At 47.7% G+C, this 27,905-nt stretch overlaps 1 protein-coding gene and 1 pseudogene across 1 annotated transcript; both read left to right on the forward strand.

Annotated features, from left to right (window-relative positions):
* The first annotated feature begins 16,944 nt into the window (after nucleotides 1–16,944).
* On the forward strand, nucleotides 16,945–20,853 carry LOC125511054. Its single transcript, XM_048676335.1, has 7 exons — nucleotides 16,945–17,468; nucleotides 18,043–18,129; nucleotides 18,216–18,476; nucleotides 18,609–18,773; nucleotides 18,975–19,028; nucleotides 19,140–19,286; nucleotides 20,136–20,853. Exons 1-7 carry the CDS (start codon nucleotides 17,325–17,327, stop codon nucleotides 20,511–20,513), a joined length of 1,236 nt encoding a protein of 411 aa, XP_048532292.1. The 5' UTR covers nucleotides 16,945–17,324; the 3' UTR covers nucleotides 20,514–20,853.
* A 719-nt stretch (nucleotides 20,854–21,572) lies between these two features.
* On the forward strand, nucleotides 21,573–22,037 carry LOC125506198 (annotated as a pseudogene).
* The last annotated feature ends 5,868 nt before the right edge of the window (nucleotides 22,038–27,905 follow it).

Below are 27,905 nucleotides of genomic sequence, written 5' to 3' on the forward strand. Positions count from 1 at the left end.
CAAGTTGATCAACTCACAAAGCGTAGAAGAAGTACCGAGAGGGATCAAGTGATCCCATGGTATGGTAAGCATTGTCCATTACGCTTTGTGTACTAACCCATGGTCTACGTGAGAGTTCTTTGTGGGGTTAGGTATGTTTCCATGGTCTTGCGTCAAGAGGAAGATCTCATACAACCCATGGAGGATGACATCAAGTGGTGATCGTCATCAAGTTTGCAGTGTGCAAGTTCAAGTGGAGCAACTCGAAGAGTGGCTCACCCATAATGGAGTATGGGGGAGCAATCAAGCTTGAAGCTTGCCGTCCATTGTGGTGTCAATGGAATTGTGAAGATGTGCCAAAGAGTGGCTCACCCATAGTGGAGTATGGGGGAGCAATCAACTAGTCTTCATCGAGCCAACACAATCAAGAAAGGTGGTCCAACTTGAGGAAGTCAAGATCGTCATCATCTAGCTCAAGTGGACTATGTGCAAGGCAAAGGTTTGCCCTTGATAGGTTTTCTATTTTACCGGTCTCATAGTGGTAGTTGGGAGACCGGGTTGTAGGTCGATTGACGTACTATCAAGGGGGGCTCTCTAGGGAGTACCTTGATCGTATCATTAGTCGAGAGCTCAAACCATTGCATCCTTGCATCATCTTTCTTGGTTCTTGTTTGGTTCCTTTTGTGAGTCTTAGAGCTTATGGTCATCTTGATGATAAGCTTGAGTTCATCGAAAACGGAGTTAGCATGCGTCTTCTATGATGTTTTCGGTGTTGGAGGTTTTACCGGTCTTATCCGAGGAAGGGTTCTCACCATTTTATTATGGTCCTTTTCTCATTTGCTTCTTATTGATATTTCTCTCAAGATTGTGTTAGCCCTTGTCATTAGCTTTCCAACAAACTTGGTTTCGTTGAATTCGGAGCTCGTATGCGAAAGTTGTGGCTGTTTTGATATTGCCTGTTTTTCACAGAGAGGTTGTACCGCCCCATGGAGAGGTTGTACCGCTTGATCGGTACAACCGGTGTTTGGAGCGGTTGTACCGCTCCAGAATTGGTCCGGAGGTTGTACCGGTCATGTACTGCTCTACCACCAGACTGGTCTCTGTTGTGGTGCGGTTGTTGGGTGGTTGTGGGCCGGTTGTACCGCTTATTGCCTGTTACCGGTTCTACCGGTGATCATAGAGGTTGTACCGCTCCTATGTTATTCTGTACATAACGGGCAGATTCGTGGGGACCTATTTAAGGGGGTCTTCTTCCCCAATGGTTCCCTAACTCTTGAGCTCGTTTTTGTCCCCATTGTTGACCTTCTTTGAGCTTGCTAACTCTCAATCCCTCCATGGATTCTTGCTAGTTTTTGAGGGAAAAGAGAGAGGAGATCTAGATCCACATTTCCACCAATCACTTTATCCTCTATGTGAGGGGAACCCCTTGGATCTAGATCTTGGAGTTCTTGGTGTTCTCCTTCTTGTTCTTCCTCTCATTTTCCTCCCTAGTATTAGTTGCTTTGGTGGGATTTGGGAGAGAAGGACTTGGGCACTCCGTGTGCCCTTGCCATTGCATTTGTGCATCGGTTTGAGTTCTCCATGGTGATACGTGGAAGTTACAAGTTGGGAAGCTTATTACTCTTGGGTGCTTGGTACCCTTGAGCTTGTTCCTCTTGGGTGCTTGGGTGCACTAGACGGTTGGTGGTGTTCGGAGCTCAATCATTGTGGTGTAAAGCTCCGGGCAAGCGTCAGGGTCTCCAATTAGGTTGTGGAGATCCCCCCGAGCAATTTGACGGGTACGGGTAACCGCCCCCAAGGGTTGCCAAAGTGTACGGGTTCGGTGAACGCCCCCAAGGGTTGCCATTTGTACGGGTTCGGTGACCGCCCTCAAGGGTCCCTTAGTGGAATCACGGCATCTTGCATTGTGCAAGGGCGTGAGGAGATTACGGTGGCCCTAGTGGCTTCTTGGGGAGCATTGTGCCTCCACACTGCTCCAAACGAAGATTAGCATCCGCAAGGGTGTGAACTTCGGGATACATCGTCGTCTCCACGTGCCTCGATTATCTCTTACCCGAGCCCTTTACTTATGCACTTTACTTTGTGGTAGCCATATTGTTCTTTGTCATATATCTTGCTATCACATAGTTGCTTATCTTGCTTAGCATAAGTTGTTGGTGCACATAGGTGAGCCTAGTTGTTTTAGGTTTTGTGCTTGGCAAATTAACCGCTAGGTTTATTCCGCATTTGTTCAAGCCTAAACCTATTTTTTTAAAGCGCCTATTCACCCCCCCCCCTCTAGGCGACATCCTCGATCTTTCACACCTGCTACCTTTCAAAGATGCATGATGGCTATATTCTCTGACTTTTGTGAAAAGATTTGTGAGGTTTTCATGGACGACTTTTCCATCTATGGTTCCTCTTTTGATGATTGCTTGAGAAATCTTGATCGAGTTTTGCAGAGATGTGAAGAAACTAATCTTGTCTTGAATTGGGAAAAGTGCCACTTTATGGTTAATGAAGGTATTGTCTTGGGGCACAAAGTTTCTGAAAGAGGTATTGAAGTTGATAAAGCCAAGGTTGATGCTATTGAAAAGATGCCATGTCCCAAGGACATCAAAGGTATAAGAAGTTTTCTTGGTCACGCTGGATTTTGTAGGAGGTTCATTAAGGACTTCTCAAAAATTTCTCGGCCTCTGACTAATTTATTGCAAAAAGATATACCATTTGTCTTTGATGATGATTGTGTAGAAGCATTCGAAATACTTAAGAAAGGATTAGTCTCTGCACCTGTTGTTCAGCCACCTGATTGGAACCTACCCTTTGAAATTATGTGTGATGCTAGTGATTATGCTGTAGGTGTTGTTCTAGGGCAAACAATTGATAAGAAATTAAATGTTATTCATTATGCTAGTAAGACTCTAGACAATGCTCAAAGAAATTATGCTACTACTGAAAAAGAGCTTTTAGCAGTTGTATTTGCTTGTGATAAGTTCAGATCTTATATTGATTCTAAAGTAACTATTCAAACAGATCATGCTGCTATTAAATATCTTATGGAAAAGAAAGATGCTAAACCTAGACTTATTAGATGGGTTCTCTTGCTACAAGAATTTGATTTGCATATTGTTGATAGAAAGGGAGCTGAGAACCCCGTTGCAGACAACCTGTCTAGGTTAGAAAATATTCTTGATGACCCACTACCTATTAATGACAACTTTCCTGATGAACAATTAAATGTTATAAGTACTTCTCGTAGTACTCCATGGTATGCTGATTATGCTAATTATATTGTTGCTAAATTTATACCACCTAGCTTCACATACCAACAAAAGAAAAGGTTCTTCTATGATTTAAGACATTACTTTTGGGATGACCCACATCTTTATAAAGAAGGGGTAGATGGTGTTATTAGACGTTGTGTACCTGAGCATGAAGAGGAACAGATCCTACGCAAGTGTCATTCCGAGTCTTATGGAGGACACCACGCTGGAGATAGAACTGCACATAAGGTATTGCAATCTGATTTTTATTGGCCTACTCTCTTCAAGGACGCCCGTAAGTTTGTCTTGTCTTGTGATGAATGTCAAGGAATTGGTAATATTAGTAGACGTCAAGAAATGCCTATGAATTATTCACTTGTTATTGAACCGTTTGATGTTTGGGGTTTTGATTATATGGGACCTTTTCTTGCCTCTAATGGATACACACATATTTTAGTTGTTGTTGATTACGTTACTAAGTGGGTAGAAGCTATTCCAACTAGTAGTGCTGATCATAAAACTTCTATTAAAATGCTTAAAGAGGTTATTTTTCCAAGATTTGGAGTCCCTAGATATTTAATGACTGATGGTGGTTCACATTTCATTCATGGTGCTTTCCGTAAAATGCTTGCTAAATATGATGTTAATCATAGAATTGCATCTCCTTATCATCCTCAGTCTAGTGGTCAAGTAGAATTGAGTAATAGAGAGCTCAAATTAATTTTGCAAAAGACTGTTAATAGATCTAGAAAAAATTGTTCCAAGAAACTTGATGATGCATTATGGGCCTATAGAACTGCATATAAAAATCCTATGGGTATGTCTCCTTATAAAATGGTCTATGGAAAAGCATGTCACTTACCTCTCGAACTAGAACATAAGGCATATTGGGCTATTAAAGAGCTCAACTATGATTTTAAACTTGCCGGTGAGAAGAGGTTATTTGATATTAGCTCACTTGATGAATGGAGAACCCAAGCTTATGAAAATGCCAAATTGTTTAAAGAAAAAGTTAAAAGATGGCATGACAAAAGGATACAAAAGCGTGAGTTTAATGTAGGTGATTATGTATTGCTATACAACTCTCGTTTAATATTTTTTGCAGGAAAACTTCTCTCTAAATGGAAAGGCCCCTATGTTATCGAAGAGGTCTATCGTTCCGGTGCCATTAAAATCAACAACTTCGAAGGCACAAATCCGAATGTGGTAAACGGTCAAAGAGTTAAACATTATATCTCAGGTAATCCCATAAATGTTGAAACCAATATTATTGAAACCGTAACCCCGGAGGAATACATAACGGACACTTTCCGGAACGTTTCAGACTCCGAAAAGGAATAGGTATGTGGTACAGTAAGTAAACCGACTCCAAAACAATTTTTAAGGCAATATTTCTCCGTTTTGGAATATTTAGAAAAATAGAAAAATAAGTAGCAATCCGGGAAGGACACGAGGGCCCCACGAGGGTGGTGGGCGCGCCCAACCCCCCTGGGCGCGCCCCCTACCTCGTGAGCACCTCGTGTGCCTTCTGGACTCCGTTTTCTTGTACGTTACGTATTTTGGTCGGTAAAAATTCATTACATATTCTCCTGAAGGTTTTGACTCCCGTATCACGCAAATTTCCTCTATTTTTGTTTTCGAGCTATTGCTGCTGCAGACTAGAGTAAGATGTCTTCTCAAGAGTCAATTGGGGAGAGCCGGGTATCTAATCCGGCACCGGAACCAAGGGCAAACAGCAATGCTGATCACTTTGGGCCAGCAACGGAGGAGGAGATGGAGGCTAACTTGATGAGAGTAGATGCTATGGAGGATCAAGAAGTCACCTCACGCCTCCGAGCTGGGTTCACGATGGGGGAACTACAGAGCTCAGCTATTCCAAACTCGGTTATCCCTTCTAATGTTAGATTTCTTACTTATGAAAATATGAAGAGGAGTGTCACTTGTTCTCCCGCAGCTATGCAACACCCTTGGGTGCAAGGAGCTTTAGCTATTACAGGAAAGCTCCGTATGGAAATAATGGACCTCAAGCAGCAAGTCAATAAGCTCGAGGAGGAGAACCGTATCCTGAGAGGAATAATCGCCAAGAATATTACACCAACAACAAAGAAGAATTGAGTATCTGGGTATGGGCACTCCCCTTGGCAACTGCCAAGCTTGGGGGAGGTGCCCCGGTATCGTATCACAAACACAACTCTTATCTTTACCGTTTTTCTTAGTTCGATCCTATTAGTAGTATCTTGATCTAGTAGAATAAAGTTTATGGCATGATCTAGTTTTGAGTTTTGCTTTATGATCTCTCTATGTAATCGAGTCCGTGAGCTATATATAATAAAGATTAGTGTTGAGTTAAGGGCTTGATTATTTTGCCATGATCTTGGGTGAATAAAAGAAAAGAGAAAAAGAATAAAAAGAAACAAAAAGTTCATATTGATCTTATTGAGAGTAATGACTTCACATAGAAAGAGTATGATGATTAAAAGTTGTTGGGAGTTGGCAGACATAGCTTTGGTCATTGTTGCAATTAATAGGAAGTAATAAGGAAAGAGAGGTTTTCACATATAGATATATTATCATTGACATCTTTTATGATTGGGAGCACTCATTAAAATATGACATGCTAAAGAGTTGGTGTTGGACAAGGAAGACAACATAATGAGTTATGTCTTTCTTATATCTGAGATAAAGTATGTTGTCATGGATCCTCTGACTTGTTGAGCTTGCCTTTCCCCCTCATGCTAGCCAAATTCTCAGCACCAAGTAGAAATACTACTTGTGCTTCCAAATATCCTTAAACCAGTTTTGCTATGAGAGTCCACCATATCTACCTATGGATTGAGTAAGATCCTTCAAGTAAGTTGGCATCGGTGCAAAGCAATAAAAATTGCTCTAAATATGCATGATTGATTGGTGTGGGAGAAATAAGCTTTATACGATCTTGTGATGTGAAAGTAATAAAAGTGACGGACTGCATATTAAAGGTTCATATCACAAGGGGCAATATAAAGTGACGATCTTTCGCATTGAGATTTTATTTATCCAACCATAAAAGCGCATGGCAACCTCTGCTTCCCTCTGCGAAGGGCCTATCCTTCATTATTATCCTCTACCTTATGCAAGAGTCATGGTGATCTTCACCTTTTCTTTTTTATTTTATCCTTTGGCAAGCTCAGCATGTTGGAAAGAACATGATATATATATATATATATATATATATATATCTAATTGGATGTAGGGGAGCATGAACCATTATTGTTGACATTACCCTTGAGGTAAAAGGTTGTGGGGCAAAACTATAAGCCCCTATCTTTCTCTGTGTCCGATTAAAACTCCGTAACCACAAGTATCGCGTGAGTGTTAGCAATTATGGAGGACTAAATGATAGTTGAGTATGTGGACTTGCTTTTTAGCTCTGACATAGACTCTTTTCGATGTTATGATAAATTGCAATTACTTCGATGACTGAGATTATAGTTTGTCGGAGCCCAATAAGGTTTATGATTTATACTTTTGCATTGTGAATAGATCATCACTTGAACATAAGTAATCATATGACAAAATCTATATATGTTGTTGTTATGAGAATAATCATGATGCCTTCATGTCCGTATTTTATTTTTATCGACGCCTCTACCTCTAAACATGAGGACATATTTATTGTTATCAGCTTTTCGCTTGAGGACAAGCGAGGTCTAAGCTTGGGGGAGTTGATACGTCCATTTTGCATCATGCTTTTATATCGATATTTATCGCATTACGGACTGTTATTTCACTTTATGTCACAATACTTATGGCTATTCTCTCTTATTTTACAAGGTTTACATAAGGAGGGAGAATGCCGGCAATTGGAATTCTGGTCTGAAAAAGGAGCAAATATTAGAGACCTATTCTGCGCAACTCCAAAAGTCCTAAAACTCCACGGAACGTCTTAAAAGAAATAAAGAAAAATCCACGCTAAAGATGAAGGCCAGGGGGCCCATACCCTTCTCACGAGGGTAGAGGGCGCGCCCCCTACCTCGTGGGCCCCCTGGTGGCTCTCTGATGCCCATCTTCTCCTATATGAGGTCTTTCGATGAGAAAAAAAAAGAAAAAGGAACTTTTCGGGACGAGACTCCGCCGCCACGAGGTGGAACCTTGGCGGATCCAACCTAGAGCTCCGGCAGAGCTGTTCTGCCGGGGATACTTCCCTCCGGGAGGGGGAAATCATCACCATCGTCATCACCAACGCTCCTCTCATCGGGAGAGGGCAATCTCCATCAACATCTTCACCAGCACCATCTCATCCTCAAACCCTAGTTCATCTCTTGTATCCAATTCTTGTCTCAAAGTTCGGGATTGGTGCTAGTAGGTTGCTAGTAGTGTTGATTACTCCTTGTAGTTGATGCTAGTTGGTTTAATTGGTGGAAGATCATATGTTCAGATCCTATATGCATATTATTACTCCTCTGATTATGAACATGAATATGCTTTGTGAGTAATTATGTTCATTCCTGAGGACAAGGGAGAAGTCTTGCTATGAGTAGTCATGTGAATTTGGTATTCGTTTGATATTTTGATAAGATGTATGTTGTCTAGCCTCTAGTGGTGTTATGTGAACGTCGACTACATAACACTTCACCATTATTTGGGCCTAGAGGAAGGCATTGGGAAGTAATAAGTAGATGATGGGTTGCTAGAGTGACAGAAGCTTAAACCCTAGTTTATGCGTTGCTTCGTAAGGGGCTGATTTGGAACCATATGTTTCATGCTATGGTTAGATTTACCTTAATACTTTTGTTATAGTTGCGGATGCTTGCAATAGAGGTTAATCATAAGTGGGATTCTTGTTCAAGTAAGAACAGCACCCAAGCACCGGTCCACCCACATATCAAATTATCAAATTATCGAACTCGAATCATATGAACATGATGAAAACTAGCTTGACGATATTCCCATGTGTCCTCGGGAGCGCTTTTCCTATTATAAGAGTTTGTTCCGACTTGTCCTTTGCTACAAAAGGATTGGGCCACCTTGCTGCACTTTATTTACTATTGTTACTTGTTGCTCGTTACAACCTGTATTATCACAAAACTATCTGTTACCACTTATTTCAGTACCTGCAGAGAATACCTTGCTGAAAACCGGTTATCATTTCCTTCTGCTCCTCATTGGGTTCGACACTCTTACTTATCGAAAGGACTATGATAGATCCCCTATACTTGTGGTCATCACGTATATACTTCACGAGGAAGAAGTCAAATTTAATCATCTACGATCGTCGAAACAGAAAATATGCAACCCGGAAGTCGTGTGAAACTGTAAGATGAAGCTACTGATGAAAGGAGAATTCAGATGGTCGCCCGTGCGCGACGAATTTAACAAAATTCATCCAAAATAGCTTCAAACATGAACACAAAATAAAAAAATTACGGTCGACGAAACTACGAATTGATCACAAAAATGAAACAATAACATCGATGCGCATCCTTTTTATGTAGAGCTTATCTCAAATTGATGCACCGTTATGTGTACTAGAAGGGACGTAAGAAAGGAGATTAGAGAAGGAGCTTACTTGAGGTGGAAGAAGAAACAACTTACAGGGTGTATACCGCTCGCATCCTCTCGTGCAAGAGGGCCCACCATATGCGCTCGAAGGTGGCTCACCTCAGCCTGGCCCGGTAAAAAGGCCGATTTGAGCGTTCTTCCAGATACAGACTGAGAGATGCTTTGTGTTTCGTGTGGTCTAACTTTTCAATGTGACACAGGTAATCAAACAGGCTAAAAACATTCCGCGCGAGTCTGGCTGGGCCTAATGCAGGCTATCAAGCGCGTCTGTATGGAGTATACTTCCTGGCGCTTTCAGTAAATTTTGCACCAGAGCTTGCTTGCGACTCATGCATGGACTCTATTCAGTGCAGTTTTGGTACACCTTAAGGCCTCCTTTGGTTTGGAGGAACTTTGTAGGATTTTCATAAGATAGGTTTTCTATAGGAAAAAAAATCCTTTAGAGCTCTTTGGTTTGTAGGAATGAAATCCTATTTCTATGGAGGAAATTCTTCTTGTCCTCCATATTTCATAGGAAAATAAACATTAACCTAAACTTAATGAAACAAAATTCTATGATGTAAATTAAAGAACGTCTTTTTTTCTATTTCTATGCATAGGATTTGAGATGCATGTCATCTCATTTTCTAGGACTTTTATATTCATAATATTCAAAGATTGTAACTTGAAAAAGGTACAACTGAGACACAGAGGGGTGGACAAAGTCCAGGCCTGTGTGTTGAGTACGCACAGCTTTGTAAGGGTACTCGTACGGTAGATTGGTGCATACGTTGCTTGCTGACTGCAGTAGTAGTACGTGGCAGCAGGATAGGATAGGATAGGTGGTCCTGTTAACATGGATGCGTAGGGCACGCTGTGATTGAGCGGACCACAAAATGTTCCCGTGCATAGTGCATAGCCGCATAGGAGAGTACAATTAGGCACGGGGTGTCATTTTGGTGATACGTCTCCTTGGGCCGGCCGGCGTCTCAACCACACACAGGAAAGCCATACTACTATCAAACTAGATGAGCTTTTAGTGTGTACCACAGCTGATGCATAGGTTTGGCCGTGCCGTCTAATCGTCCCCTGGACTGGATGCTGCTGACGGGGAACGTGCTGTTCGTATCCAAAGCGTACCTGTAGAATTTAGAGTTTAGAGTACGTAGTACGTAGACAGTAGACCAATGCATGCTGTTGGCACGTCATTTGTTTATATTGATTCAAGAGAAGGGACGGTGGCGGGCGGGAGAATGAGCAGGACGACGACGACACCCATGCTTAACAATCAAAATAAACACACCGAGGGCGATCTCCATGCGAGGCATCCCTGTCAAGCCAGCCCAACTCGGGCTGGTTAGCACCACCATCCCAATCCCAATCAATCAAACAGCAGCAGTGCAAAGGGTGTGGCCGTACGTGCCTTTGTGCCTTGTTTTCTTTCTCTCTATCTTTGCCAGATTATATTCCTGTTGCTAGTTTATGATGCCAAGCATGCTGACCTAAGAGCAACTCCAACAGGGCGATTCATTTCGTCCATCTGCATTCGTTTAAATCGGTGCGGACAAAAGTAAAGACCCAATGCGTCCATCCAAACTCAAATCGCGTCCGCGCCAATACATTTGTGGCCGAAATGCGTCAGCACGGACGCGAAGCAGACACCACGCGCGTCTTCTCGGTGTCTGCCGCGTCCCTATCTAGCGGTCATCCAACCACCCAGCGGCCAGTTTGGTCAGCTTAATTTATGACGACCGTCCATCTCGGGTCCACGCGTCAGGGACGACGGTCGTCTTTTTTTAAGCTGACTGTGCAGGGGGGCGTCCTCATCCGCTTCCAGAAAGCTCCAGTCCCCATCTCGCTCCCCCGTCGGCGGCAACCCTAGCCACCCTAGTCAAGCCAGTTGGGGCTCTTCTCCGGCACCGGTAGCAACAAAGCCAAGGGCAAAGCCTCCGCCACCCCTTTTCCCCCTGAGCCCCCCTGCCTTCGCCGGCGCCAGCTTACCGGCCGAGGCAGCGCGTCAACGTGCCAGTGCACCATGCGGAGTGGCACTTGCAGAATCACGTGCCTCTCCCGTACCCCGACGCCACCTTGCCGCACGACTGGCATCTGAATCCGGAGAGGATCCCAGTGCCAACGGCGCCGCAGTCGGCTAGGGCGCATATGGAGGAGGTGCGGCGCCAGCAGGCACAGCTGACGCCGGAGCAGCGCAGCGACACCGCATACGCCTTTGACTAACCCAACTGGGCTCGTTGGTTCACCTTCCAGCACGAGGAGACCAGGCGGCACGGCGTCCGCAAAGTTGGCCGTAGGTCGCCGCCGCCCCCTCCTCGTCCGCGACGAGGACCAGGAGGCGGAGGATGCCTACCAGGCGGCCATGGTGGCCGTCCTCCAGGAGAGTGAAGAGGAGGAGCGTCACCGAGAGGAAGAGGAGGCGGCGTACCAGGCGGCCATGGCGGAGACCATGACCCTCTCTGCGGCGGGCGACTGCATCATGCCGCCGGTGGCCCCGCCTTCCCCCGTCAAGGCCGAGCCGGAGCCGACCCCCATCGAGCGCTACTCATGGACCGGGTGAGTGCGCGAGTGTGTCAGGGGTCACCCGGTCTGGATGGGGGCGACGCCGACGCAGGAGGTTGCGTACCTCGAACAATGGTGCCAGCGACGGCTGGCCGAGGAGCGCCGCCACGACGAATACCTCGAGATGCTCGAGCGCTCTGCCGAGGAGGAGGAGCGCGAGGACGAGGAGGTGTGCCAGGGCCAGGAGGCGGCGGCACAGCCCGCGTCCGACATCAACGTCGTTGTCTGGAACACGACGTTCCCTTGGACCGGCCCTGCGCCGACGCTTATCGACCTCATCAGCCCCGATGACGACGACAAGGACGCCTAGAGCAGCGCGCCGCCTCATAGTTAGCTTTTTTTATGTTAGATGTGGACGCGTGGATTATCGCCAGCCTTCGTTGCCGGCTTTACTGTTTAATTAATGTTTGTTTTTATGTTTAAAAAGTTTGCATTCTATTTTTTTATGCGCCATCAAAATAGATCAGGCCAGCGTTGGACTATGTGCCGATCCAAATGTGGAAGCGAACATTGATATCTGTCAGGCCGGTTCAAACGGACAAAAAAAACGAACAAATCCGCCGACTGATTGGGTTGACGCGTTGGAGTTGTTGTAATTAATTGGCGCGCTGCAGCCCTGCCTGCCTCCAGGAAGTTGGTTCGTTCGATCTTGACCGTAGGCTTGAATGTGGCATGCATGAAGACCGGACCGGAGAAGAGGATACAATGTCGTGCGTTCACTGCTTCAGCTGCTGCTTCATGCATCGGCACGTTGGGACAAGCCTGCTGGCTACAGCCACGCCAGCATTGCTCGCGGGGGAGGGAGGGAGGCACACCACGTGACATTATATCACGGCGTTTGAATTGAATTGATATTGAATTGCGCCCCATGACTGACTGACTGACCCCTCTTCTGTTCTTACCTGGGATCCCAGCACCAACGCCACTGCCAGTGCAACTGCCAGCCAGCGTCTCAGGGCATATAGTAGCATATGGATACATATGTCTCATGACAAAAAATAATTTAAATCATATGTGCTGATTTTTTCTCTCCAATGCAAGCTATTACCAGTGGACCTTATCAAAAAATAGAAAGTGACTCTAACTACACATGCATCCCTCCTCTTCATTTCAACTTTTTTAACTTTATGCACTGAACCACACTTTTTGTCTCTAAGCACCGGCCTCCTGGAGAGAATCCTGCTTCCTCATCCGAACCTGTTTTTTTCTGTTATCCGATCCTACATGGCATGTGAGGCATCATCGTGGAGCTATGCATTGGCCATGCCCTCATCACACGCCAAGCTGACGTACTGACTTCTATATGCCGATTGTGCTCTGTTTCCACGTATCCCCTGCCGCCAAATAATACTACTCTTTCGGTCCAAATCCATTAATTACCATTGATTTAGTACAAATTTAGCATGACTTTGTGCTCAATCGACAACAACTAATATGGTTCGGAGGAAGTATATAAGTCATATCCATTTCAGCGCTGCTATACACACGATGGTCAGTGGACGATTTGTGAACGACAATTAGATCGGCTCGTCCATGCACAACAGTAAAAGTGAAGTAGACGGCTGGATTTGGTTGTCGTTCCCTTGTCGTGCAGTGCAGGGAGTTTCATCTGCATAGTAGTTTGGTATCCATTTGATCCTGTCCATTCATCTTGGCGCACGACTGATGTCCATTTTGTGCCATCCTTCATCAGCGAGTGAGGTAGTGAGCTAGGGCAGGCAATGCAATGATTCGGCTCTTACTGTTGGTAGGGAAGTATGGCCATTTGCTGTAGCACAGCATCCCTAGCTTAGTAGCTTTTGGTAACCACTTTCTCATGGCCGATCGTAAAAACAATAATAGAGGCACGAAAGTGCGTAGGAAAGAAAGGCGTCTTTCGGGCGCTTGTGGCATGAGCCATAGGAGAAAAGCCAGCAGCAAAAGCAAACCGACGGCTTTCTACACAGATTGATTCCCTGTGTTTGCCTTGCCTTTTGTTTTACTTAAACTCTAGCAGCTTGTGCACCAAGCACATGCCATGCCACTGTCTCACAGCGCTGGTGCATCACCCAACTGGGCTTTCAAATGAGCTTTTTAACTCCAATCTTCAACTTATGAGACCAAAGTTCCTCGATCCATAAAATGGAGAGAATCATGTAGGTGTATAGGCAGCCCAGCCGTAGAAGAGTGAAAACTCTTTCATTTTACTGCTTGCTGCAGTGCTTTGCGCCGTTCCAAGCTGATTGTGTTTCCACCCTGTGGGCCTCAGACATCCGGCCCTCTTCGCATCGCACCCATATACAGATATACAGGATGTGTGTGGGGGTCCTGCCATGTGGGCCCTTGCCCCGTCAGAACCATGGAGGACCACACGTACGTACTGTACGTAAATGAATCTTGTAACTAGTGTTCAGCAAGTTGTTTTTACCCCGATTACCAAGACCGTAAAGATCATCCCGTTTTACTACTGATGAAGTGTAGCAGTGCTGCGTGCATTGACCATGTGTGCTCTTCTTTCTTACTGCTGCTCCCGCAACGCGCCAACAACCAGACCAGAGCAGACCAGATCACCAACCCCGGCACAGGCAGCAGCGGTAACACTATAATTACCGCCTGCAGTGTTTTACTACCACCAGGGGTTGTTTATGCAAAGGATTTAATTTGTTAATCGCTGCTGTTGGTGTTACTGACTGACGCGCCTCTGATTGAGAGAGACTAGTGCGAAAAAACATCCCCGGCGATGTTGTCTGCCGCGGCGACAGTTAAAATACTACTTAGCAGCAGAGTGATTGGTGTACGGACGGGGCTCTTGGCCTACGACATTGTTCTGAACGAGCATTGACCCATTTCGCAGCATTTCCACGAGCCGAGGAACGACCTGTGTGATGTTGTCGTGTATTTTTCATGAATGTATAGGTACAAATGAAGCAGTTTCATGTAGACTTTGCGTAGGATGGTCTCGTGCCTGGACTGGGTTGTCCCCTACAGATTGATCGATCGTAGTAATACTGCTGTGTTGAGGGGAAAAAAGATCGTAGTAATGACGAACAGTGTTTGATAACGGAGGTTTGGGCGTGATTGCTTAAGCGCTTAAACAATCAGTAGTTTAGTACCATTGCTAGTACTGCACAAAAAGGTTAAGCAACATGTGTACTCTGCCTTTGCCAGTAGCACTGTACAAAACAAATAATCAAGCAACGGTGCAAGATTTGTAGCCTGACCTGTTTGTAGGCTTCTTGGCCAAAGCTCCCGTACAGTGGTAAGCAGCGGCCGGCTAATCACTTTTTACAAGGGAGCTTTTCACACCGGCTAATCACACGGTGCGTCCGACCGACCGACCGCCCGCACACCGGCCGGATCCGATGCCACACCACGGGAACCCTCCACCGCTTCCTTCTCACACGGCCGCTCGCACGCACCGAAAGGGGAAAGGCGGGTGGGTCCAAGCGGTCGGCGAGATTGCGCGCAGCGCGGCGGCAGCTCGCACGTGGCCGCGGGTGCGGGGTGAGCGGGACGGGACGTGACGCGCGCCGGGGCCCGATCCTGGTGGTGGTGGTGGAGGAAATTTTACCACACCGGGTGCACGCACGCACGCGCTGGCCGCCGTGTGGGAAGAAGATTGGGTTTGGCACGCGCACGTCCGAGGCGTGAACGGCGGCCATCATCTTATCTTTATCCTTGAACACAAAACAAAGAGCATGTCCGGTTCTATAACCAAGTTTCTAGTTTAGTTCACTATATATCTTCGCTAAACTTTGACCGCCTATACAGCACGTGGTGAGTGGTCTAATTCCTTTTTAGTTATGTAGGAAATGTATACTTCTTTTGACACGAAAGGGATGATACGAGTGAAGTTTAGGAGGCATGGAATTATGTATTACTCCCTCTGTCCCGGAATTTAAGATTGTTTTTGACACTATGCTAGTGTTAAAAATGTTTTCATGTTTTGGGACGAAAAAGTACAAAATACTTCCTCCGTTTCATATTACTTGTCGCTGAAACGAATGTATCTAGACTTATTGCAGTGTTAGATACATCCGTTTGAGCGACAACTAATATGGAACAGAGGGAGTATAAGTCTTTTTAGGGATTCCAACAAGTGACGACTACATACAGAACAAAATGAATGAATCTACACTTTAAAATATGTCTCTACATACATTCATATGTTGTAGTCCATTTGAAATGTCTACAAAAACTTATACTCCCTCTGTTTCTTTTTAGTCTGCATATAAGATTTGGTTAAAGTTAAACTTTCTTAACTTTGACTAAGTTTATAGAAAAATATTAAGATTCACAATATGAAATAAATATTGTTAGATGCATCATGAAATAAACTTTCATACCATATAGCTTTAGTATTGTAGATGCTAATACTTTTTTCCATAAAGTTGGTCAAACTTTACAAAGTTTGGCTTTGATCAAATCTTATATGCAGACTAAAAAGAAACGTAGTGAGTATTTAGAAACAGAGGGAGTACTTCTTTATTCCAGGTTTACTTTGGTTTTTTTATAGGTGTATATGAAATATCTCGACTTCTACCAAGTACTCCCTCCGCTCACAATATAAGATGTTATAACTTTCTTTGTCAGACAGGTCTATATAGACATGTTTTATTGTACTCGTTTACTTATTTCATTCCGTACGTAGTTCATACTAAAATATTGAAAACATCTCCTACTTGTGAAACGGAGGGAGCAGAGTAATCAGGCCGGCAGGAAAACCAAAAACAACACGAAAATGTTGCAGTCTTTGTGATGCAATGTCTTCTTAAGCCTACATCGATCATCAAGTCAACATTTCTTTTTGCGAGCAATAAGTCAACATGTTGAGTGAACTTTTTTTTATTATGCATGTCATGTGTTGTTTACTTGATTCTTTTTTGAGTTAGCGTGGTTACCTTTTACATTTTTTCCAATTAAATGTTAACTTTCACCTATAAAAATAATCTTAGGTCAGCCGACCGTTGTATCTTTAGAACCTTCAAAAACCTAGTACTCCGTGCTTGTTTATTTTGGAGCAACTCACGTTGACTAGTAGCACAACAAAATAGGTCCAACAAATGTCATGCTACTATATCACCAAATCCTGCTTATGCCAATCTTATTTGGTTTGATAATTATTTTAGTTGGAATTTTTGATTTGTTATGTTGCATTGGTTTATATATCAACGACATTCATATCATTTTTTCTCTCTCCATTGAACGCGGTTTGTGTGCATGTTCTCATCACTCCGACGAAGTAGTACTACTACTTATATCATAACAAAGTTGGGCTCTTTCCTGCGTTGTGGAAACAAGGTTCGGTATGCTATTCGCCTGCTGCAACCTTTGTATTTTAGGGTTTGACATTTGCCAAGCATATCAATATGTTGCGTCCACAGCAAAGCAGATGCCATATCTTTCACAAAGATATAGGCTACTGCTCATCAACACAACCATTTCTTGTTTTGGAAAATCTATTTACTCATCGAACATACAGAAAATTGTCGCTGGGGCCCACATTCCAGTGGGGGCTGGCTGCGTCCGACGTGGGCTCGCCCGGAGCCCCGGAGCAATTTACGAATGGTGTACCGTACCGCAGGGGCATTTCCGTCCAGCGGCCCGCAAAAAGCCAGGCTCGAAAAACGGCAAAAGCCGCAGCGTGCGAGCTCGACTGGGCGGCGGACGGACGGCCTCTTCCCATCCCCGCAAAGAAAACAAACACCGCAGCGCACTCACTGCCAGCCGCGGCCTCGCTCCACTGCCCACTTGTTGCAAACCTCGCGCTACTCCCCAGCTCAGACGGCGTGGCGCCCGAGAGTGTGCCACCGCTCCGCACCCCCCACCCCCGCATTGTTTCAAAATCCGCAGGCCGGTCCCCGGAGGCGGCGCGGCGGTGGGTCGCCGGTGGGCAGGGGCGTCTCTGGTGCGGCAGGAGGAGGGGGTTCTTTCTTCTTGAAGCTTCGGCCGGAGCGCGGAGGCGGGCGAGAGGGGTCTGAGGGGCGGAGGAGCGGTGGAGGAGAGAGAGGGAGAGAGAGGAGCGGAGCTATGGCCGCTGCGCGCGTCGTCGCGTGCCTGCTGGCGGCGGTGATGTGCCTCTCGTGTGGGGCGGCGGCCGCCGCCAGGTCGCCGGAGGCCCGGATGCACCGCCACCTCAAGCGCCTCAACAAGCCGGCCGTCAAGAGCATCGAGGTACGTGCGTGCGTCCACTCCGACGAGCTAATAGCTAGATTCCTCTTGTGCCGTTGTTCTTCTCAAGATTTGAATGGGGATTTATTTTCTCCCTTCCTTCCTGGTCAAAGCCGGTGTCCGTTTCAATCTGCATTTTTTGGGGGGATTTGGGCGAGATTGATTCAACGGGCGCACTTCTTGGCTGCTCCAGTCGCTCAAAGTTACCACGCCCTGATTCAAAAAAGGATGGCCTTTCCGGGGGCTTGTTTTTCCCGGCGGCTTGTTCTTGGGGCCGATTCGCTTTCTCGCTTTACGAATTTTGCAAAAGGTTAATGAAAAAATTTCAAGAAAGATGCCCACTACTTTGTGAGGAATTTCTTTCCTGCCTACTGCAAAATCTGAAGCTTCATCCGTGGATGCCAGCCAAAGTAGTAGTAGTACTGGTGTCCTTTTGCAAGCCATTCTTCATTTATTCTTGCTCAAAACTTCAGTCAGTGGATGCAAACCAAAGTAGTGGTGTCCTTTTGCAATGCTACGCAAACTTCAGTCAGTGGATGCTAACTTACGTTTGTTTGTTTGCAAATTAATCGAGCAGAGCCCTGACGGGGACATCATAGACTGCGTGCACATCTCGCACCAGCCGGCCTTCGACCACCCGTTCCTCAAGAACCACACCATCCAGGTACCAATCTTAAGCTTGATTTCAGATGCGTCAGCAGCAGCAGGAGAAGATGCCATTGTTTTTGCTGAACATTTTTGCGTCTGCAGATGAGGCCGAGCTATCACCCGGAGGGCCTGTACGACGAGTCCAAGGCCAATGTGGCCTCCTCCGGCGACGGCGAGCGGCCGATGGTTCAGCTCTGGCACCGCAACGGCAGGTGCGCACCGGGCACCGTCCCGGTCCGGAGGACCAAGAAGGACGACCTGATGCGCGCGAGCTCGATGCGGCGCTACGGCAGGAAGCACAAGCCCACGGTGGCGAACCCGATGTCGGTCGATCTCGCCATGCTCAACGAGGGCGGCCATCAAGTACGTGCACGCATTGCATCCATCTACTATCTCACTCGGTGTTTGTTTGAGTGGCAGCAAGGAAGAAGAAATGCCACTGACTGACTAGTGCTGTGTCTGAAGCATGAACTCTGACTGTTGTGTATTTTTCAGCACGCGATATCATACGTTCAGGGCGAGAAGTACTACGGCGCCAAGGCGACGATCAACGTGTGGGAGCCCAAGATCGAGCAGCCCAACGAGTTCAGCCTGTCCCAGCTGTGGATCTTGGGGGGCTCCTTCGGCGAGGACCTCAACAGCATCGAGGCTGGCTGGCAGGTACGTACCACCGATAAGATCACCCAACCACATGCAGCTCCATGAGCTTGATCACTTCGCTCTCGGAGCCCATGTCTGTCTACTTAATGCCACACCGTCGCTGCGGTTGATTGATGGATAGCTCTGTTCCTACCGTTTCTAGCTAGCTCGGTGGTGTCACGGGCCCTCAACTTTTCTCTTTTCTGTTTGTTGGTTCATCAGGTTAGCCCGGACCTCTATGGGGACAACAATACAAGACTGTTCACCTACTGGACTGTAAGTTTTTCTCCCTTCACATAATCCTGTGAAAATCAAGCCTGAAATTCTTTGTGACATGTGCTTGTGTTGATCTTATTAACCTGTATATTTATGTTCTGTGTTGTGTAGAGTGATGCGTACCAGGCAACAGGGTGCTACAACATACTGTGCTCAGGGTTCGTCCAGATCAACAACGAGGTGGCCATGGGGGCCAGCATCTTCCCCATCTCGGGCTACTCCGGCTCGCAGTACGACATCAGCATACTCATCTGGAAGGTGAGTGGGGAAGCAGTTCATCCAGTACTGTTTGAGAATTGTCACCAACATGAATGCAGGCCACAGGGGATTTTGCCCACTTGCTGCTGTGCCCTTTACTCCTCTTGCTCCTTGACTGAACTCTGGGGCTCTGGCTCTGAAGATTATGTAGAGGGTGTTTGTTTCCAGGGACTTATTGGTCTAGGGACTTAAATAAGTCCCATCTAAGAGGGTGTTTGTTTCCAGAGACTTATTGGTCTAGGGACTTAAATAAGTCCCTATAAGTCCCATCTAAACCAAACAGGAGGGACTTATAGGGACTTAAAGTGGGCATTTGGGACTTATGAAATAAGACTCTCAAGGAGGGACTTATAGGGACTTATAGTTGTAATATGGTCTTATAGAGACTTATAAGTCCCAGGAACCAAACAGGCAGGGACTTTTTAGGGACTTGGGACTTATAAGTTGGGACTAAAAAAAGTCCTAGGACTTATGAACCAAACAGGGCCTTAGTACATACCCCTCAGGCTCAGCATGTGGCTATGATACATGTTTTGTCAACAAGCTTTTTTAGCCTTGATGATTACTCTTAGTAGTGTTTGTCAATAGAAGCCTCATGAAGCATTGCTACCTTTCACCTCAGCAAGCGAGTGCCATGCCGAGATAGAAAGTCGAGTGTTTTTCATTCTATCACGCACGGGCAATGAGTGCGTTTCACGGCCTGCTTAGTGCACCATGAGTGTCGGCATCTTCTTGAAGCTAAACGCTAGACACTAATGATTCTATTTCTGTATAATATATCGTTATGCCGGGTCGGATACCATAATGCTGCATGTCTTCTAATTGGTCTACATTGCTACTCTTGAGCAGGATCCGAAGGAGGGTCACTGGTGGATGCAGTTTGGCAAGGAGTACGTGCTGGGTTACTGGCCGTCGTTCCTGTTCTCGTACCTGGCGGACAGCGCGTCGATGATCGAGTGGGGCGGGGAGGTGGTGAACTCGCAGGCGGAGGGGGTGCACACGTCGACGCAGATGGGCAGCGGGCACTTCCCGGAGGAGGGGTTCGGCAAGGCGAGCTACTTCAAGAACATCCAGGTGGTGGACAGCACCAACAACCTCAAGGCGCCCCATGGCATGGGCACCTTCACGGAGCAGTCCAACTGCTACGACGTGCAGAACGGCAACAACGCCGACTGGGGCTCCTACTTCTACTACGGCGGCCCCGGCCGGAGCGCCAACTGCCAGTGACTGACGAGCGAGCGAGCGAGCGAGCGAGCAAGCAGGCAAGTGTGCTCCATTCGCAAGTGTAATGTAGTAGTTCACCATCTGCATTGTTAGGCCTAGATGATGATAGGTGTCATGTGAATGGGTCCTGGTGTTGTCTCCTGATTTTTCTTTTTTTCTTTTTTGATTTTCTCCCGTGTGTCAATCAAGCCTTCTGAAGAGAAGCATGGCATGTGGTGTGGTCTGGTGGTGCACCAGTTGTGTCGCCTACCAAAGGGTCCTTTTCCATACTGTGGTAGCAGATTCATTCACCTGTCTGTCTTTGTTCGTGGCTATTATTGGATGGGGTGCTCTCTTCTTTTTCTCTCCTGGCCGGCTTGGGTTCATGCATGGCATGGCCCCATGCATGGGGAAGGGCAACAATACAATGGCTTTTGTTTCTCTTGGTCTTGGGAGGGACTTTCTCTCCTTTGGATGCCACTATCTATGTATGGCGCATCGAAAGCAGCAATGGGTTGTTTTGTCCCGTTGAGAACTCTGGAATGGTGTGCATTCTTCATGATGATGCCGCCAAAACTAGCGAGCAACTAAATGTTTACAATGGTAGTATTCATTGATCATCCTTGCATGAAGATAGTAGCAAGGCAGCATGAGCTGACAGAGGTTGAAGGAAATGATCTTTTTTGGGGCTGTTCCATGCAAGAATAGAATACACTGTTTGTGTTTTGAGGTAAAAGCACACCAGATACCTTAACTTGCATGGAATGTGATGATTTAGTCCCAAACTTGCAAAATGCAACTTCACCATGCTCCAACTTGCACCGAATGTGATGATTTGGTCCCCGGCCTATCACAGCGCGGCAAGTGGCAGCCAGGTGGCTGTGCCGGTCGTTGCCCGCACTTTCGCACAAAACACCCTACCGTTTTATCTAAATCAACCCATAGTACATGGCAATTGAATTAATTCTGTCTCAACTCGCATCTCTGGTAACCGAAACCGGCAGCGAATCATCGGAGCTCAACTGAGATACCAAAGTCACTCCTCTCTGATTCCCAACTGCTCCACCTCGCCAATCTCTCATCATGGCGACGGCGGCTGCATCCCGGCCCAGCGGCCCTGTCCTTTTGAGCCCCATTCCCAGCTACCACTCCGCCTCCCTCTCCCGCGTCAAGCTCTCCGCCGGCGGCTCATCGGTCAAGTCGGTCAGCGTCACGTCTCCCCCCTCCTCTCCCTCAGGCGGCGCCGCCAAGATCCGCCGGTCCTGCATGTGCTCCCCGAGGAACCACCCGGGCTCGTTCCGTTGCAGCCTGCACAAGGAGCGGAGGCCCCGACCGGCAGCACCAAGCCCGCCTCCCAGCCGCCCGTCGGCAGCGGCTGCTCTAGGCGCATGCTAAACGTGCTAGCGCAGCGCATGGGGAGCGGACACTGGGCACGCAGGGCGCTGGCTCCGTACCCCTCGGTGCAGCAACCGCGCCAACGGGTTCCGCGCCGGGGCCAGCCTGCTCTCCGCCATGTCCACGTCCATGGCTGGCGGCCGCCTGCAGTGAAAAAACAACAGCGTCGACATGCCATAGCGAAGATACTACTAGTACATACCCCCTCCCGAACACGTGAAACCTCACTTTCCCATTACTATTCGGGCTCGTCTCTCTCGCTCGTGCACACTGGAGATGAAGGACGGGGTTTGAGGCGGCAGCGCGGTTGGATCTCGAGATGGCCGGCGGCTGGATCTCAAGGAGGCAGGCGGCGCGGCGGCTAGATCTCGAGGAGCCAGGCGGCTCGGGCTGAGGAGACGCGGCGCCGGTGATTGAGGGTGGGGCGGCGGCCACGTGCATGGGGCTGGTCCGCTGGTGGATGCGTGAGACAATGAATCAGTATTTCTCTCTTCAGTTTGCCATCGTGTGTTTTGCGCTTTGTGTAGTTTTCCTGCTACTGTACTTTCTGCTGCTGTATGCACGGTTGTGGTGCCTGCTGTTGAGGCATGCTTGATGTGTGGTGCGCGTGCATTGATGCTCAATCAAAAAGATGATGATTCTGACGAACCAAACACATCCCAACTTGCAGGACGGGAGAAATCCCTGATTCCGACGAAGTTTCTGTGAAGTTTCATGGCGGAGCGGCTCACCCCCCCCCCCCCCCCCCCCCCCCCCCCCCAGCTCTTCAACTTGCGCAAGAAGATGATGGACAGCTGGATAGCTTCTTTGGTCGGTACTGTTTCTTCGCCAGAAAGCAGTCGCCGCGCGCTATGTCTGTCAGTTTGGCTCTTGTCCCCATTGTAGTATTGCGTGCAGTGTTCATTTTTTCTTGATGGACGAGAAACATCGGTGCACTTTTTCAGATGAGCGAATGGAGCGATGAACACACAATACATAATAAGGGCGCGGACAAAGGAAAATTCTGAAATAAATCAGTAGCAAGCTTCCGTTGGAACCCTGCCGTTCACATGATGCCATGTACTGCAGTGTAGTGTAAATAGTTAACTGAATTGGTGTAGTGCAAAGGGGGTTTTGAGACAGAATTAATTCAAGTGCCATGTACCGTGGGTTGATTAGATAAAACGGCAGAGTGTTTTCTGCAAAAGTGCAGGCGATGACCGTTCCAGCCACTTGGCTGCCATTTGTCACGCTGTGATAGGCCTGGGATCAAATCGTCACATCCGGTGCAAGTTGGGGTATGATAAAGTTGTATTTTATAAGTTTGGGACTAAATCATCACATCTCATGCAAGTTAGGGTACCTGAGGTGCTTTTACCTCCTGTGTTTTCTTGCACATACCAGATGCAGTATTATTAAGCTGGCCAGGAACACATGTCTTGGATACCATATTCACGGTTTTGTGAACCGGAGAGGAAGAAGGATGTGCAGTACAGTCCATGGCTGCCTCCATTGACCGCCTCATTTGACTGTCATCAGCAAGTAAATAATCTGATCAGAGCCGCTGCCCCTGGAAGTTGGTCTGAATTGTTTGTTTTCCAAGGCCATCTCTGCTCGTCCCCCTCTTGCCTTCCTGCGCCCATGCTGCTTTGTTTGTCCTGTCCGAGCTTGGCCGCCCGCAATCAAATGTGCATGTCTGACTCTACTCTGCGTGTAAGATGCTGGGAATCATGTGCTGCCGCCTCGGATCCCCAGCCCGGTCCAGTCAAACCTAAACCTGTATTGCATTGCATCCACTGCGGCGGTCCATGGTACGTGCTCCGGCCGAGGAGGAGTACGGGGAATCGGGTGGCAGCTGGTGGCAGGGCAGCGGCACCAGCGAGCTGTCTGCGGCGAGGCTCGTTTGCTCGGTTCGGTGCGTGTGGCCTCGCAACATTTTTTTGCTGAGCAGTTCGTTCGTTGATCGGCCATCCAACTTGTAGTAGTACTGATCTACGGCCTCGTAACAAAGATTGGTTTGGTTTGGTTTGGTAGGGGTACATGTATCATGTATGGTACTACGGGCGGACAATAATTCTGAGTCATGTGTTGGTGGGTTCTCTTCTCTGTTGTGGCGACAGGAAAAGGCAGTGTGGATTGGAAGGCGATGGGCCGATGGGGTCACTCGCGTCCAGATCCAGTCATTCATTCATGCTCAGATTTCAGATGATGATGCGCTAGAGGAGGGGGAGGAGGCACGGGCTGGAGGCGCTCACGTGCCCAGCGGTACGCCTGTACCGGTGACTAATGTACCGTCGTTGTGCTCTACCCACCTCTGAAGATGATGCCCGGTGTGAGCACAGTACTAGCGTACGCCATCTTGAAAGCTTCTAGCTTCTCTCGCGACATTCACACATACAGTATAAGTTTGTTGTGTCATCAATCGGTCAAAACCATTTCAAAGTTAAAGCATGATTTGTTCTCATTCTGATTTTCTTCTTCTTCTTTGGATCTGACCATTTTGCTACGGTCATCGTGCTGTCATGGTCAATAACGGTAGGAACCTGGTCAACGTCCCTCATTCATCACAACACTTACGGACATAGACAAGTGGCTACCGGCAGGGTCTGCAGTTGTAGACCCATTATAGCCTACCGCCAGGCTCGATGGCGGTAGCCCCCTCAAGAGGTAAAAGAGGGAGGGGGGCATCCATTCACCCCTATCTTCCTCCTTTCCTCCACGAAAACATAAGAGATCTCCATTTGTGCATCGTTTTTGTGGATCTTGGGGCCAAATTGAGGAAGGTAATCATTTTACATCCCTTCAATTACCTTTTGTCAGATCTTTTTAGTATTTTTATGCATTTTTGGCACTAGGCGCAACCTAGTTCCTTAATATGATTCAATATGAATTTAGGGCATCTACAACCGCGATGGGAAAATCCGGCCCCCAAACGCCCGCGGACGCGTTCGGGCATGTCGGCGGACACTGACCGGTCACGCCTCAAATAATGCAATCCACATCCGGATACCTCAAATAAGAAACCTCAAATCCATATTATTACATGCCACATAGTGATCTTTAAGCGGAGCTCGTCCGGTCGCCGTGGCCATGTCTTGTTGCCGGCTGCAGTCCCCAGAGTGTTGGTCCGGGCACCGGCAAGGTAGAGTAGGGCATGGGACTCAGGGTGCCGTCGTCTCCCATGCCCTACTCTTCCTCGTCGGAGCCCAGAACCCGTTGGGTGCCGGTGGACGTTAGATCGATGATGGATTCGTCTTGGGACAAGCTGGCGACATCCACCACGACGCGTTTGCGATATTCGGAGAATGCGACTCCGCCTCGTCAATGTCCACCACCGCGAGCACTGCCGCCGCCTCACACGCCCGCTGCCCTGCACGGTGGGCATGGCGCACATTGTTTGCGTCGGACGACGCACACGGCGCGTCCATGGCCTCGGCGCGCCAACGTAGGGGTTGCACATCTGCCACCCGTCCAGACGCCAGATGGACCACACCGCCTCCGGTGAGGTAGCCACGGCTGTCCTAGCACCGGATCCATTGCCATTTGGGCTTACACAATGGATTCCCGATGGAATGAGTCCGAGCGCTGTGCACGGGCCTCCTCCCGGGAGCAGCAAAGTGCAAGCCGGATGGCCATCTCCTCTTCGGGGTCGCGTTGGATGAGCTCAGGGTCGATGGATCTGGAGGTGAAGATCTCGGATCCCCTGCCCGTCATGCCGGAGACAACCGAACATCGCTAGGGACGTGCTTGGGTGGCAGAGGGGAGTGGAGTGAAGTGGCTAGGGTTTGATCCGGTGAGCGGATGGGGAGGAATATATGTGGGGGTGGGGTGGGCTAGCGTGCCCAGGTGCCCCCACATCCGTCCCATATTTGGTTTGGATATGAGGGGTGCCGGTCAGCCCAGGCGTTTGAGGCCCGTTTGGGGCGCCCGTCCGGGTCAAAATTTCGCGACCGAACAGTGACCGGGCGGCTCGCCCGGGTGTATGAGGCAGGTTTGAGGCACCCGACTATAGATGCTCTTAGATTGGCACATGTGTTTTTGTGTGGTTGTATATGTGTGGGTATATGGATATGTGGATGAATGTTGCCACCTAGTTCCTCAATATGTGTTTGGTAAGCATATGTATGGTTATGATGTTGAATGTTGCTATGGTGATGCTTGAATCTATGAATATGCTAATGTTGATGATTAGGGTTAGGTTATGGTGATGCTTGTGGTTTTGTAGCAAGAACTATGTTTTGGTCACTCACTAACATTCTCGCTAAATACTCATGTAGGATGGACAACATTACCAGCAGTGAGAAAAGTTATGAGGCGGCGGAAGAACGTCGGCGCCAACTCATCGAGGTAGAGACAAACAGGTGGGTAAAGAGTTGTGACAAGGCGTATGCAACTATGAGGGAGTTTAATCTGTATTAGTTCCCTGAGTACCCTCCAAAGGTCATCGCTTAAAAAGAAAATAATCACATTGAACTTGAGACGAAGGAAGATGATTGTAGACACGAACTAAAAATGCAAATCACATTTCCCACTAGTAGGGAAGCATTTGATCCGATGGACTTGAAAAGGCTAGGGCAGATCATTGGGTAGAAAATCAAGGAATGAGCGTCACCGATACCTAGCCATGCTGCTCCCTGGTATTGTATTCGCAAAAGAATGAATGTCGTCAGTTGCTGGCCAGGATCCAATGATATTCAATTGGAGCCTATGCCATATCGTGATCAGGAAATTGCAAACAAGAAATTTTCTAGGGATTAGATGCAGCGAGACCCCCTTTTCGATGCTTCGAGATTATTTGAACTCTCGTGATGTTTTATGTCATTTGAACTCCAAGATGTCGTGTGTCATTTGAACTCCCTGATTTTGTATGTCATTGGAACTCCAAGATGCATGTCATTTGAACTAAGTGATATTGTATATTCCCTTTTGACCTCGAAAATGTTGCATCTCCTTTGAACTTAGCGATCCTTGTGCAATTTGGTTGAAATAGTTTGTTTATTTTGGGGGTTAAATTCTGTTAGCTATGAAATTAGTTGAGATGAAAAATACAAAATTGTAATGGGAAGTTAACTTGTGCAAGCAATGTCACAAGCCTACTGATGAAGCTATGTACCTAGGATAGGGTCATGGACCTGTCCAGCATACCCTCCCCAAGGACATCTTTACAAAGAATTAGAAGCAGTCGAAGAGAAATCATCATCCACTCGACCGCGGAGATGCACTCACTCGACCACCTTGAAGACACTCGACCACCAGAAGATGAGGAACCCTCCACTCTGCAACGGTTAGGACTTAAACCATAGCATTATGAGCATTTATGACATTTTACTATAGACGTTACCAGTAACGCCTTTCCTTTATGAGCATTGAACCCTGAGTAACGGAGGGGAGCTGGGGTCCTGGCGCACTCTATATAAGCCACCCCCCTCCTCCGGGACAAGGATTCACACTTTTTTGTAAACTCTCACACACATATAATCCAGTCGACCGCCTCAGGGCACCGAGACATAGGGCTATTACTTCCTCCGAGAAGGGCCTGAACTTGTAAAACTCGTGTGTACAACTACTCCATAGCTAGGATCTTGCCTCCTCATACCTACCCCCATTCTATTGTCAGTCTTAGATCCACGACAGTTGGCGCCCACCGTGGGGCAGGTGTCTTAGCGACTTATTGGAGAAGTTGCATTTTTTTCGATCCCCATCATCATGGTTCCAGGCGGAAGTTTGGCTGAGGGCCGCGAGATCCGTCTCGGCGCACTCGTGTTTGTCACCGACGACTCCGCTTGGCTTCAAGAGGCACCACTCGACGTCGACGTGCTCCCCGCCCACGGGGCGATGCACTTTCACGCGTGCGTCCGCGGCATCCTCCTGCGGCAACCATCGACCCAATACCAGTCGACTCCAACGGCTTTCCCCCTCCCTGCGACCCGCCGGAGCAAGCGCACCGGCCGGTCGCCCGCCAGTCGGCCACCCCTCAAGTCGCGACGCTCGAGCCCGACGAATCTCTCTACGGCCTGTTCGATCTGTCGACTGGCTCCGTAG

Source organism: Triticum urartu, chromosome 5, assembly GCF_003073215.2.
Source record: "Triticum urartu cultivar G1812 chromosome 5, Tu2.1, whole genome shotgun sequence".
NCBI classification, from domain to species: domain Eukaryota; kingdom Viridiplantae; phylum Streptophyta; class Magnoliopsida; order Poales; family Poaceae; genus Triticum; species Triticum urartu.

Bases quoted from the DNA above. Each gene is read 5' to 3' on its own strand.
- LOC125511054 (XM_048676335.1), top strand. From the start codon at position 17,325: ATGGCCGCTGCGCGCGTCGTCGCGTGCCTGCTGGCGGCGGTGATGTGC. The intron at 18,130-18,215 runs GTACCAATCTTA...TTGCGTCTGCAG, and splicing joins TCAAGAACCACACCATCCAG to ATGAGGCCGAGCTATCACCC. The intron at 18,477-18,608 runs GTACGTGCACGC...TGTATTTTTCAG, and splicing joins TCAACGAGGGCGGCCATCAA to CACGCGATATCATACGTTCA.